This window comes from Bacillus rossius, chromosome 3, assembly GCF_032445375.1.
Source record: "Bacillus rossius redtenbacheri isolate Brsri chromosome 3, Brsri_v3, whole genome shotgun sequence".
Taxonomy (NCBI): Eukaryota; Metazoa; Arthropoda; class Insecta; order Phasmatodea; family Bacillidae; genus Bacillus; species Bacillus rossius.
In genome coordinates, this window is record NC_086332.1 from 79,476,375 (window position 1) to 79,490,337 (window position 13,963).

At 35.7% G+C, this 13,963-nt stretch overlaps 1 protein-coding gene across 1 annotated transcript; it reads left to right on the forward strand.

Annotated features, from left to right (window-relative positions):
* The first annotated feature begins 759 nt into the window (after nucleotides 1-759).
* On the forward strand, nucleotides 760-13,558 carry LOC134531464 (uncharacterized). The gene is made up of 4 exons (XM_063367176.1): nucleotides 760-908; nucleotides 6,084-6,159; nucleotides 8,552-9,094; nucleotides 12,037-13,558. The coding sequence occupies exons 1-4, from the start codon at nucleotides 817-819 to the stop codon at nucleotides 12,559-12,561; spliced, it is 1,236 nt and encodes a 411-aa protein (XP_063223246.1). The 5' UTR covers nucleotides 760-816; the 3' UTR covers nucleotides 12,562-13,558.
* The last annotated feature ends 405 nt before the right edge of the window (nucleotides 13,559-13,963 follow it).

Genomic DNA, 13,963 nt, shown 5'->3' on the forward strand with positions numbered 1-13,963 from the left:
AAATTTAATTTTTTATTTGACACCACTCCATTGATACTAGAATTTTTTTAATTTTGGACAGTAAAGTAACCGAACATGGTTTTAAATAAAAGTATTAAATGTAAGCTTCCTTAAAGGTTGATGTTTGGGAAACTTACAAATTCTTTTACGCATTTTGATTAATTTACAATAGAAGGAATTTCAGCTAATGAAGAATGTACTAAGATTTATGTTTATCACATCTCACTCGATTTTAGGACAAAATCTATGGGTGTTCAATAACAAATTCGCTAACAAAACTAAATTACTGTGTCAAAGAGCATTACGGGAACTCTACGTAAGTGTATTAGAGTATAAATATCGAAGACGTTAAAAATTGGCTAAAATATATTAAATATGGGAATATTTAAAACATTTATGTTGTTTTAATTAATTTTTATATTTTATATATCCTGACCCAGTTACGGTAAGATTCCCATACGCATAACATATCAGTCCTTCTGAAATTGTTAATTTTATATTAGTTAGTAAAACAGCGAATATTGAGACTTACTATTGAGGCATATTTAAATTTAAAAGCCCAAGTATGTTGTTTGTTCTAAACTGAAGTGACGTGAGGAACTATTCTGATACTGTTTTTGGATTTCTTTGAGAATTATTATTCTGAAAAGCTTCATTGTAAGCAACGGCTAAGTAAATGCAGTCTGGGCTGCTACCAACAATCTCTCTGGCCAAATATTTTAACAATGAAATGTTCCAAACAAAGCTATTGGCAACCAATTTCTGGTCATTTTGCAAAGGCGATTTATTCGTGTTGCAGTGAGAGCGGATAATAAAATGCGAAGAATATTGCGAGTTTGTGCGTTTGTAATAATCGATGTACTGTTTGCTGAACTCTGCACGTGCATGCCGACGCCGCAGTTGTACAGGTTAGTTAGTTAGTTAGTTAGTTAGTTAGTTAGTTAGTGACTTGTTACCGAGACACGCATAAAACATAAGCTTTCTCGAAATTGGCAGAAAAGTGAGTCAAACACGTAGCACCTAATTCTTAATTATTTTGCTTCTAATATTTCGTGTTTTGCACTTTATTTTAAATAAATTTATAGTTTAATCATTTATATTTTTATAAATAATGTAAGTAAATATGTCTATAGTTAATGTTTTTTGTATGAACTCAATGGCAAATATTTATATCAATCGTTACAGGTACAGATAGCCATGGAATCATGTTGTATGGTGCTTTGGATTTAACCGTTCGTATGTAAAGTTCATCTTAAAACACTTAATTTTTTGTATAAGTGACATGCAATGATTTCTACTTTTCTTGCAGCGAATTTCACAAGACCGAATATTGTTTCTCAGAGAAATTCACTGACTTTCAGTTATTAGAACCTCTTAAACAGAAAATTAACTGAAATTACGCAGTCAGTTTTAAAGTTAATTTTTTTTTATTTAAAGCTTGTCGACAGTGAAGTCATTTCAGAAGGAAAATATATTTTTAACTTTTACAAAAGAATCCTTTGGAAACCAGGTGCCAAGAAATAGTATGAATTACGTGTTTCACGATAATACTTCTTACGAAAATTGGTGCATATTTTATATTTAATTGATGTTTCGTTAATGCATTTTTTTAAACCAGGAAAAGATAATAGAATAATCAACCAAATTAACTTATTTTGTTTTGTTGCTCATTATGCCGCTGTTAATATTGCAAAGTTACCCTGGGTACGATTTACAAATAACTTTAAGTATTGGAGTTACCTGGATAACACAAAGCATAAATGCCCGGGTAATAATCCGGGCAAATCAATAATAATTGCGAACACTATTTTGAAATGATACAGCTGTTTTAACATAAATGAACTAACTAAAAATATCCATAAGTTATTATAAATATGACTGATCTATTTACAAAAGAAATTTACATTGTATAGACGATGATACATAACACTCCCAAACAGAACAGCAACATTGCATATTGTAAGAAACTATCCCAGCTTTTTGTCCGGAGAAATTTAGGGTAAAATCTAAAAACAGAAATCAGTATTACCAGGATATAATGTCAGCCCGCCTCCTCTGGAACTTAAGTTTAGTGTCTCTTGTGTCTCTAGTGTCTCACCTATCTCCATTTTAGAGAGTTGGACTAGAGTAAAATTTAATGCTTATCAAGTACGACTGTCACGACATTCCAATCCGCTGTGAGGATAAAGTCAATAAAAATTTCACTTTAAAAAAATAGTACTGAGGAGAGTATCAGTAATATATTGTTGTAGGTTTACTAGTACAACTATAGAATATTTACAATACCTTCTTATAGAATAATAAAGGTTTAAGTGAAGAAGCAAGTTTGAATCATAGTTTCTCAAATTTTGATAGACATGGAGTAAAAGCATATTTATTTTGCACGTTCCACAAAAGTTTCTTAGGAAATATAAGACTTTTGATTAGCACTACTATAATAAAATATTTTGGCAACATTTCTCCATTACATTTCCCTGTGTAACGTGTTTAACGCTATTTTTTTAGTTTTCATTTGACAACTTTTAAAAGATGCGTAAGACTGCTAGGGAGTACTTAAAAATCAGAAAGAAGAATAGTTTTGAATTTTTTATTCTTCTGTAGCAGGTTAGCACTGTCGGCAAAAAAAGTATTTTGGAATATTCCCATGAACCCTTTGATATCATAATTATTCTGCACGACGACATAACAAAAAAAGTAAAGAGAGTATCTCTAGCGGGTAGACAACCTTTCAAACATTGTACAACTTCAATCTAGTTAGTATTTTTCCGCCAGGATGACTTTTGGTTTCTTGGGGCGAAGTATAGTTAAAAGATGTAACAATTAAAACACTATTATTACTGGGGGGGAAATGTGACCGTGTATTTAAATACTCGCTAGTTATGTGTAATATCTAACCTAGGTAACGATCAAATTAATGTGTTCACGTGTTGCAAATACACTTATAAAAATTAAGAAAATCGGACAAAAATTTAACGAGAATTCTTTAAAATAATGTCCTGCGTGATTTATATACGAAACTTGTGTCTTAAGCTACATTATTTGTGGAATTCATTATCGGAGCAGCTACGTCGACCATCAAATCATTCAATTACCAAGGCGAAAGGTTAAACTATATAATGAAACGGCTCCAATAAAAACGAAAAAGTCTTGAAAAAGTAATTTATCTCCGGCTTTGTACCAGATTCTGACAAGGAATTTTATTAAAATACTGCCCAACTTGTTAAAATTCACTAAACCTTTAGTACCATAAGGTTGTCATATGGCTTTGTAAACTATGGTTCGCGCCATTGCTACAGATGGCAGCACCAGGTTAAACATTTCTGTTCCATGTGACTTCCGTTCCATTCCCGAAATTACTCCCACCAATTACTGTATACCGAGAGCTAAGATGTTACATGTCAGAAATTTTAGTACCTTAATTTTAATTTTTTACCTTATTTAAAAGTAACAAATAGTAAGTAATAAAAATATAAGTAATTAAATAGCAGAATATTTTAAATTATGTTAAATCTCTCATAATAAGTAAGTTTATTTCTCTGATAACAATTAAGATTTAATTTTTTTCAATTAAATTTTATTATATATACTTTTAAAAACTACTAAACTGGCTTTTTTTTAGAAAGTTAAAGTGGAAACAATTCGCATGATTTAAATGTTATTTTTCTATGAAATCGTATCCATAATAATAATGCACGTAAACATAAAGCACACTATTCACACTCAAACACAAGATAGCTTATGTGAGTGTTATTTCCTGTAAAAAATATGTTAATATGTAAATTATGGAAAAGATAAAACAATAATGAAAAATACCTATGATGTGGATATGAGTATCAAAAACAACAATATATTTTTCTCGAAAATTTAAAATTGTGCTCTTTTTTCCTATGTAAAAACTTTGTAGTTGACAACTTCAATTATAAAGCACATAATATCAGTGTTGTATTACCTGTGCATACATATATACACACCAAATTAGCTATTAGTCGCAAAAAAAATAATAGTCATGGAAAACGGCATCTTGTGTTTATGAACTGCAGGTAGACTCAATAACGCCTATGGGTGCGCAATTACGTGCACAAAAGTGTTCAGCGAGTTGCATATCACCAGGCGGTCTCAGAGAAACGCTTCCTACCATTAGAGACGTCTGTTACTCGCGGGAAAATGAGATACTTCTTTAGAATGCGACAATATGAGTTAATTAACGAAATTTATTATATTATAAACATGCTCATTGTTCTATTTATCGGAGGGAAATTTGTCCTAAATTATCACGTACATACAGCATAAATAATATGTATGTTTAATACATTTGAATAAAAAGAAATAAAATGATTTCAATCCAAATATAATTTTAAAAAATTGGTTGTAAAGTCGGTTTACGGACGATAGTTTAACGTGACAACGTCATAACAAACCATAGATGAAATGATTGCATAATTTATAAATAATATTGAATGATTTTTATTTTTAATAAAAGAATAAATACTTGAAATTATACTAGTATTCAGATTTTTAAAATGCAAGATTAATTAACCTTTATTGACGAAATTGTTGTTATAATAAGCAATGAAAACCACATTAACTTTTAACTTCACTTTATAAACAGTCGACGAAACAGTTCATGTGTAGATGTAAGATGTGTGCTGCCGCTGTCTTTCTTCTCCTCGTACGCATAGGCCATCAAGTGGAAGAGAGATATTTGCGACGCAAGCGTACAGTGAGCGTAACGGGACACAGCATAACGGAACAATGTGCGTAACGGGACACTTTTTCGTGCGTGCAGCCGTAAAGTCATTTTAGGGACGATAGTTTAACGTGACATCAAAACAAAACATTGAGACCTGCAAATTCATCGATATCTCCTCGTGTCAGGCAATACTTCACAAACGTGTGCATAATAAAGTCGATGTTGTCTTCATCGTCTTCAACCATCTGTCCGGGTCGCACATGATTTGGTGTTTGTCGGAGAATTCCTGTCAAATAATGCGCGATGCATTTACGAAGTCCATTCCAGTGTAGAAACTGTTATAGTATAGACTGTTGAACCTGATAAATTTAATCCTACGGGTCCTTCTTCACAGGGCAGCGCGGTGGTCAAATATTCCCCGTAATGGTTCAATGTTAAGGGCAATGTATGTGTATTAGTGAGGCGGGATGATAAGTGCGACGCTAGCTGGTATTTCTAGTGCGTTATAACCTCTAAGCATAAGGCTCTGAACTGTCTTGCAGTCCCCTCGTCATCACAGGAAAACGGTGAAATTTGAGCGGTCACCATAACATTATAGTACGGTGGAGAAATTAATATAAAGGTGTATTGCAAATCCTTTAAGTGCTTTCAAGAATCTGTGCCGGTTGTTTTACGCCTAAAAATTATTCCGAAAACACGCCTTTTTGCCATTTTCACTATTATAAAAACACAGTTTATAAAGTTAATCCGAAATCAAAAAGTACTTTTCGGCCTTCAGCTAATTCTGAAATGGTTTTCGTAAACATACCACACTCAGACATCTTGAGCAGTTTTGAAACAGCGTGTTTTTTCTGAAGCTCTGCACACGGTATGTGCGCCTGGGCAGACGGCGCCTTAAAGTGATAGCGTATCCCGGTATGATTTTTGCCAATTCAAAGTATTTTTTTTTGTAAATGAAACAGAAAAATTCATGTAAAATCACAGATATTTTAATAAATACATGAAAACAACTGGTTCACTTCAAGATAGTGTTCGCTGTAATACTGGGTTCGGATTCTTTCCCGGGCACTCCTGCTTTGTGTTGTCCCAGTACCTCCATTAGTTAAAGTTATTTGTAAACTTTTCCCTTAATTGCTTTACAGAATTAACTGCGCATGTTGATAAGCATATGAAAATAAAATTATCCCCATTATAGAATACTTAGTATTATATCGAAAAAAATCAAACCATGTGTCGTACAAAAGTGACAATATCTTTCTTGCAGGATTACGAGCTATTTCTTGACAACTGGTTGCCAAAGGAATCTTTTGTGAAAGTACAGGAAAAATGTGTGGTTTCCCACCGCGCCTGAAGGACGGAATGCCTCGCCCTGAGGTCGGAAGCATTGTTTCAGCGGGAGTCCGGTGGTGGAGCTCCCTGGCGCTGCCATCGCCGGGCGAGCCAGCCCGCGGGCCAGCGGGGGAGCGGGGGTGAGTACTGATCGTGGGTGCCGGGACTCTGAGACTGTGGAGACTTCCCGGACACTGGTGAGCGCCGCGGCAGGCTGGTGGTGCGACGAGCGGAGCTCGAGCCAGGGTCGTCGAGCAGGGCACGCACAACCGTCCACGTGCACCGGACAGCAGTTCCGTGTCAGAGCCGCGTGCTGTTTCCCTCATGGCCGCGAGTCACAGAGACTGAGCTGACCCGCCTGCGCCCGTACTCGCCATTTGCCAACAGCACTGGCAGTGTAGACCGATGTGAACCAAACACACACTTTTTAATGTGTATCTTAGCTCTCGGTATACTGTATTTGGTAGGAGTAATTACTTGACTCGGAAGTCGCATGGAACGGATATGTGTAAACACGTTGCTGACATTTGTGGCGAATAACAGGAACCAAAATTAACAAAGCAAAAAGGAAACTTTATAATGTTAACTGTTTAATGAATTTTTAACAAAATTTGCCTTTTATTAGGGTAATAAAATTCCTTGTCGAAAATCAGCCAAAGTTTAGTAATTTTTTTAATTTTGTTTTGCGTTTATCGGAGCCGTTTGTTTATATAGGTTAACATTTCGCTCTGCAAATCACATAATTCGGTAGTCGACGTAGCTGCTCGAGCAACGAATTCTAGCGGCGTGTGCGTAAACTACGTTTGATTCGCTTCCAGAATTTAAAAATATAATAAAACTATGCGTATATTTATCACGCTTAACAATATTTAAAAGATTTCCACGTAAAACCTCGTGTGCGAATTTCATATCATAAGTGTATTTTCAACACAAGAACACGTGTATTTTTTTGTTACTAAGATTAGATGTTATACATCTCTGGCGAGTAGATACTAAAATACTCGCTCACAATTTTTTGTTAAATATAATTTAATGTCAGCAAAACCATACCCACTAGTAATGATATAATAAAAAAATACTGCATTAAAATTCAGATGTACGAAGCGCTATGAGTTGCAGGAAGCAAAATTTCCTGATTGTACGACAGCTCCAGCCACATGCTCCTGGATTCAAATTGTTAAATTGATAGAACTTTCAGTACAGAATTATATCCTTTCGTGGATAGAAGCAGAATTAATTTATTACGTACGAAAACTAGTAACCTGCATTTGTTAATCATTTATTGGCTTGGAATGGGGGTGCGAACTGTTGATAAAAATTAACTAAATAATGACTAGCATGGAAAAAATAATAATATTTTAGCTAACATTTTTACGTGAATATTATTTAAATTTTAATCAAAAAATTTTCACGTGATAAAAGCACGCCTCGCCTCTCGCTAAGATATTATTCGTTTCAAACCCGGCTTGTTTGGAGAAGGAATTTTCACAACTTGGAGGAGTTTCACACCAAGGCCAGATGCTGCTCCACGGTCGCCATTTCTCACCTACAGATATAGATAAAAAAAATGTCTTTACTTTTACACAAGATTCCTTTGGAAACCAGTTCCAATAAATGTTTTTTTGTAATACTACAAATATATTGTAACTTTGTATGAGAAATTGCTATGGGTATTTTTTTCATGTATGAAATATGTTTTTGAGATAATTCTGAATATTTCTCTCGAAAATTAGCACATAATTTTATATTTATTTGATATCTTATTCTAGCATAATTTTTAAACCATGGTACAGACAATCGATTTTTCAATAAATCTACTTTATTTTGTTTTGTTACGCTTGTTTATGTGCGTAGTTAAAACGGGAACGGTTTACAAAATACTTTATCTATTGAAGGAACTGGGACAACACAAAGCATAAACTCCCGGGTAAGAATACAAAGCCAGTGTTACTACGAACCCATTTTGTAATGATACAGTTGTTTTCGTTTAAATGTAAAAGTGTACAAATATCTGCTATTTTACATGAATATGTCTGTTCCATTTTCAAAACAAAAATAAATTCATTGTATGAACATTTCCCTGGGCTTGACGACTTGACTACATCGTATGGCCTATACAATATTCAGCTTTGTGAATTGGCTTAAAGTATGAGAACCATCATGAATGCTTGAATAAAACATCAAATAAAAATAAAATTGTGTGTAAATTTTAGTAAGAAATATTCAGTATTATATAGAAAAAAATGTAAGTATTTCATGTATGCAAAAAACCATAGTCATTAACAAGGTTGCAATATATTTTTTGTAGTATTACAAACCATTTCTTGGCAACTGGTTTCCAAAAGAATATCGTGCAATAGTCCAGAAAAGTTTTTTCCTAAAGTACTTAAGTTACTTTAGTTCACACATTGGTGTGTATCCCAAAATGAGAAACAACAAGAGCTGTGCACATCGGCAATGTTTTCCCACTAAGTTAACAAGGTCATTAAGACCTGAGTCAGTGGTGGTGATGAAGCGTGTCTTGTGTTGCAGATGGTGTACGTGCTGGTTGGTTTGGTGAGCCTCCCTCTGCTGGTCACCGTGCTGTGGCTGCTGCGCCAGTTGTGGCGCATGCTGGCCTCCTGCGCCGGCCGGGGCTGCCCCGCCACAGCGCGCTGCGCCAGTCGGCCCGACCACGGCCTGGAGGAGGTCGTGATCATACCCGCCGACCACCAGTTGCACTGCTCAGTTCCTCAGGGCGTGCCGTCTGCTAGCAGTGCCCTGCTGCGTGATGGGCCACTAGCATCTTCCCAACAACAACACCAGTTTTCACCTGTTTCTCTGATGGAAGAGATGTTGCTTGCGTCGACTCGTGAACAGATGCAGAGTGCACCAACACCTGGTGACACACAACTGGTGACCTGCCACCAGTCTCCTAGCCGTCACATAGAAGAGACGGAAGTAGAGGCCACATGCGACCAGGATCAAGCGGTGCTTTCACCTCCGATGCAGGATTCAGAAGCGTTTTCTATCCCTGATGCCTTCGCTCCTGCCGATGCCGACAGTGACAACCCACAGTATACCCAGGAGTTACAGGTGAGTATAATAATAACTATAATCATCACGAGGGTGAAACCAATGGCAAGGTAAACATTCTCAATGTACTTATGAGTTAATAATAACAATAGGTTTAACAAACTAAAATATACGATTTCATATAAAATCAACTAAAAAATAGAAAATAAATTTTAATAAATTTGAGTTAAGAATAGTATAAATACTAAATAATGTATTTTATTGCAAAAATATCATGGGGTGCATGGTGTCATTAGTTATAAATATTTTATTGACATATATGCCTGGAAGAATTATCATTTGATAATATCTTAAAAAGCACCCCACGCTTTTTTGCAATTAATAAGATATTTTTCTTATTTACACTATTCTTAACCCAAATTTATTAAAATCGATTTTCTATTTTTTGGTGGGGTTTTCTATAAAATATTATATTTTATTTTTTATGCTATTATTATATTTTATTTTTTTAGTTGGTTTTTCTATAAAATCGTTCTTTTTAGTTTTTTAACTATTATTTATTTTTCATTTTTAGTTGCTTTTCTTTATTACGTCAATTTACTATTAAAGTGAGTTTGAGTAAATATTTGCTGCTTTTAAAATACAAATTCGATATAGCGTGTTGAAGAACTATAGTACTCAATATTTTCTATATTCTTATATGAATATAAATGATTTTAAATAAAATCGAGAAATCATTCATGTATAATTCTAAGTCGGTAACTTATCCGAGAAATAGTTGATCGGCACGCCTCGTAGTGTCCCTTCTTGGACTTGGCGCAAAGACAGTACCAGTAAGGAAAAAAATCGCTAATCTTGATTATCCAAGTAAGGATAACGGGTCTAACTGTTCAAAATATAGAATTGTCATCGGTCCTTGATAAGTACGCCAAATTTCAAGTTAATCCGACGTTTTGAAGAAGGACCAAATCATGTTCAAAGTTTCAGTTACATACTATCATACATACATATGAAGCTAATAAAAGCTTATCAAAAAAGAACCAACAGTTGCCTGACATCCCTGGATGTAGAATGGAATGATTTTTATCCTTGGGACGCTGTGGTTGGAGAATATTAAGAAGATATTGTCGGCTAAGGACAATGTGCCCCACATTTGCACTTTCGATGAAACTAGATCCGAATCCTCTAAACTAAATGAAAAGTTTTTTGTATGCTTAATTAAAATCATCGTGGCGAGGAGTCTCAGGAGACTTTTACCCTGATGATGAGTGCTGAAATATCAAACGAAACGTTGGTGAACTCTTCACTTTTAATGTAGCCAAGCCTACGAAATAATTATACTTTTTGTTGTAATTTTTAGAAGGGAATATATACTTGACCCCACAAACTGTTTCGTAAACTCGACTGTTTATATCAAACAAAGTTTTTTGTCAGGGGGAGTACTTAAAATATCTGATCGCTACACTTCTATATTCCCGAAGTGAGTTTGTTGTAACGAGGAACACAGCCAGATATACCAACCAGGAATATTTTTAGCAAAGCATGGGATCTGAAGATGATGGCACCAGTAGTTTATCACTAACGCAATCCACGTCAGATCTCCAGAGGATCAAATTTGGGAGCTCTCTTATGTTGTCATCCAGGTCTCACTATCCTTAGCCTTTCATACCCTGGTTTTAGATCCAAAGTTAGTCGGATAACCGCGCACGGATGCGTAGATCATTAATTATCGTCTGCCGCAAGGCGCCAAACAGAGCTGAGTTATTTCTTTTTTGTGAGTAGAGAAAGTGGTATTCCACATATTAGTTTTACTGCGTGATTGATTTCAGAATACTGCATAATGTTAACAAATTTTCTTTTTTTTTACTAGTATTTATAGTTTCCTTCTAATGAAAATCAGTACCTGTACAATTGAAAGTTGTATTTACTTTATTATTTCGTTTATTTTGGTTCTTCCCTCGTCAACAAAGAGGTCATTGCAAACAGACCAACACAATGCAAGACAGGGAAGCAGGGGTAAGTAATCGGCATTGGCCTATAGTAAAAACACAATTGTAGGATTTGTTTCGAGTGATTTCAGGAAAACTTGTAAAACTTAAATCAGAATTTATGTTTTAGTATGCAAACCCGATTCCTCCAGAAAGCGAGTCTATTGTTTTACCTAAGTTCCACTTTCCTCGGTACTACTTTTGATAGAACGTTACGCATTTGAAAAAAAAGGCACCCTGTTAAAATTATTCCAACCCGGGGATTAAGAAGAAGCTACATATATTTTGTCTAATTACTTGGCCCGTAAGATTTCTGTAAAATTAAGCTGTCTTTAATCATTTTCGGGATAAATCATACTAACTTATCACTTGCAAGCAGTATCAGGTGACATTGTTTTGCTTATACTTTTCACACTGAAGTATTTCTAGTCAGGTAAATTCCACGCACAAAGACGTAGCTTAAATTGTATTCATTATGGTCCACTCAGCTTATTTTCCGGATGTAAAGCCAATTATTATTATCTTCTTTGATAATGCTTGAAATGACAATACTATAAAAGCAATGGTTCGAATGTTATTTAACATTTTAATAAGCTCTGTTTACCAAGTCAAGACACTTCTGGGTCCAGTGCTGTAGCTTGGTTTCACGGGTAGAATCTAAAACAAGTGATAAGTAGAATAATATATATGTTTTTGGCGTTAAGTTAAATTATATCCCCATTTAGTTTGTTATTACACACAGCAATGTTATTAAATTACAGATTTAAAAAAAAATAGTGATTTTCGCCAACAGGATAATTTCATTAGCGTTTTATTTGATTCACACTAAAATTATCACAAATCTGAGGCATTATCTTACTGCTAGCTTTTATTTATTTTTGAAGCACTCACCGGACCATTTTCGTGACTCACGAATCAGTTATCTGTTTTACTCTACTAAGTAAAGCCGATAATAATGTATAATGACAGTAACAGTTTTGTATTCATAGTGCAATTTATGTATGTGTGTTTCAGAAAATAAGCTTTAAGCAATCAACCTTTTCAGCAGTTCTGACAGCCAGCCTCTCTGGCCTAAGGTTACTGCAAAGGACGTGGTGCGTTTTTGCTTCTATTACGCCCTATTGGCTCCACGACATCACTCAACGCCGAAACATCCCGCTTACCTATCTTACATCATATTCAACGGAAAGGACTGTTGATGCTTATCCTTCCGAGCAGCTGCAAGACTCAACATTATCTTTGAGGGAAGATGTCTATGAGACATATCCTCCCGAACTGCATGAAGCACCATTACCTTCATGGGAAGAGTCTTTTGACACTTATCCTCCCGAGCAGCTGCAAGATTCGCGATCACCTTTGAGGGAAGAGGTCTACGAGACTTATCCTCTTGAACAGCTGCAAGCATCAACATCATATTCAAGAGAAAGGGCTCTTGATGCTTATACTCCCGAGCAGCTGCAAGATTCACCATCATCTTCGAGGGAAGAGGTCTATGAGACATATCCTTCCGAGCTGCATGAAGCACCATTATCTCCATAGCAAGAAACTTTTGACACTTATCCTCCCAAGCAGCTGCAAGATTCGCGATCACCTTTGAGGGAAGAGGTCTACTCCCGAGCAGCTGCAAGAGTTTCCATTCCCTTTGAAGGAAGAGGTCTATGAAACATATCCTCCAGAGCAGCTGCATGAGTCACCATCATCTCTGCAGGAAGAGGCCTTTGAGAATTATCCTTCTGAATACCTACATGTATCGACATTATCTGAGAATAATGAGGTCTTTGAGACTTATTCTCTTGAAACGCTGCAATCATCAACATCATTTCCGAGGGAAGATGTGAATGAGACTCATCCTTCCGAACAGCTGCATGTGGTATCACTACACAAGAGAAACAAGAGATCTGGTCCCCTTACCTACTATAAGCTACAACTACCACCGTTTCCTCCACAACAAGTTCCTTTAAAAGAAGAGCTGTATGAAACGTTTCCTCCTTTGAAAGCATTGTCTGCGAAGAAAGAGGTCATTGAGACTTATTCTATTGAACCGCTGCAATCATCAACATCATTTCCGAGGGAAGATCTGAATGAGACTCATTCTTCCGAAAAGCTACAAGTGGTATCACCACACATGAGAAACAAGAGTACTAGTCCCCTTACCTACTATAAGCTACAACTACCACCGTTTCCTCCACAACAAGTTCCTTTAAAAGAAGAGCTGTATGAAACGTTTCCTCCTTTGAAAGCATTGTCTGCGAAGAAAGAGGTCGTTGAGACTTATTCTATTGAACCGCTGCAATCATCAACATCATTTCCGAGGGAAGATCTGAATGAGACTCATTCTTCCGAAAAGCTACAAGTGGTATCACCACACATGAGAAACAAGAGTACTAGTCCCCTTACCTACTATAAGCTACAACTACCACCGTTTCCTCCACAACAAGTTCCTTTGAAAGAAGAGCTGTATGAAACGTTTCCTCCTTTGAAAGCTGATATTGTCACTACCCCTTCAGAATAAAAAGTCATTTTTGCGATAAACCAATGACTGTGTTTCTATCACCCCATAAGGATAAATGTTTATAGACCATTTCCTAGATCAAATGCACATGTAATCATGTTTCCCATGGGTGAGTGGTAATAGTACCACTGACACGCATACTTTCCCAAGAAGAAATTTGAGGTCACAGTAGCCATTCGTCAACTGAATGGTTACGGTGAGCCTTAGAAAATCAGCCTACAATGTACCACGATTTAAAAGGAACATTACGACAGCTTCGATGCTAAACCGATTGATCTAATGATTCCGTAGAACTAAATTGCCGCTGTGATCTATGAGTTGAAAAGGGAACTAAGGCATGCCAAAAAGGATAATTTCTTCGTGATCTAAACTCTAAATGTTCTACTTATCTTACAAATAATAATCATTAATTTTCTTTAGCAAACATAA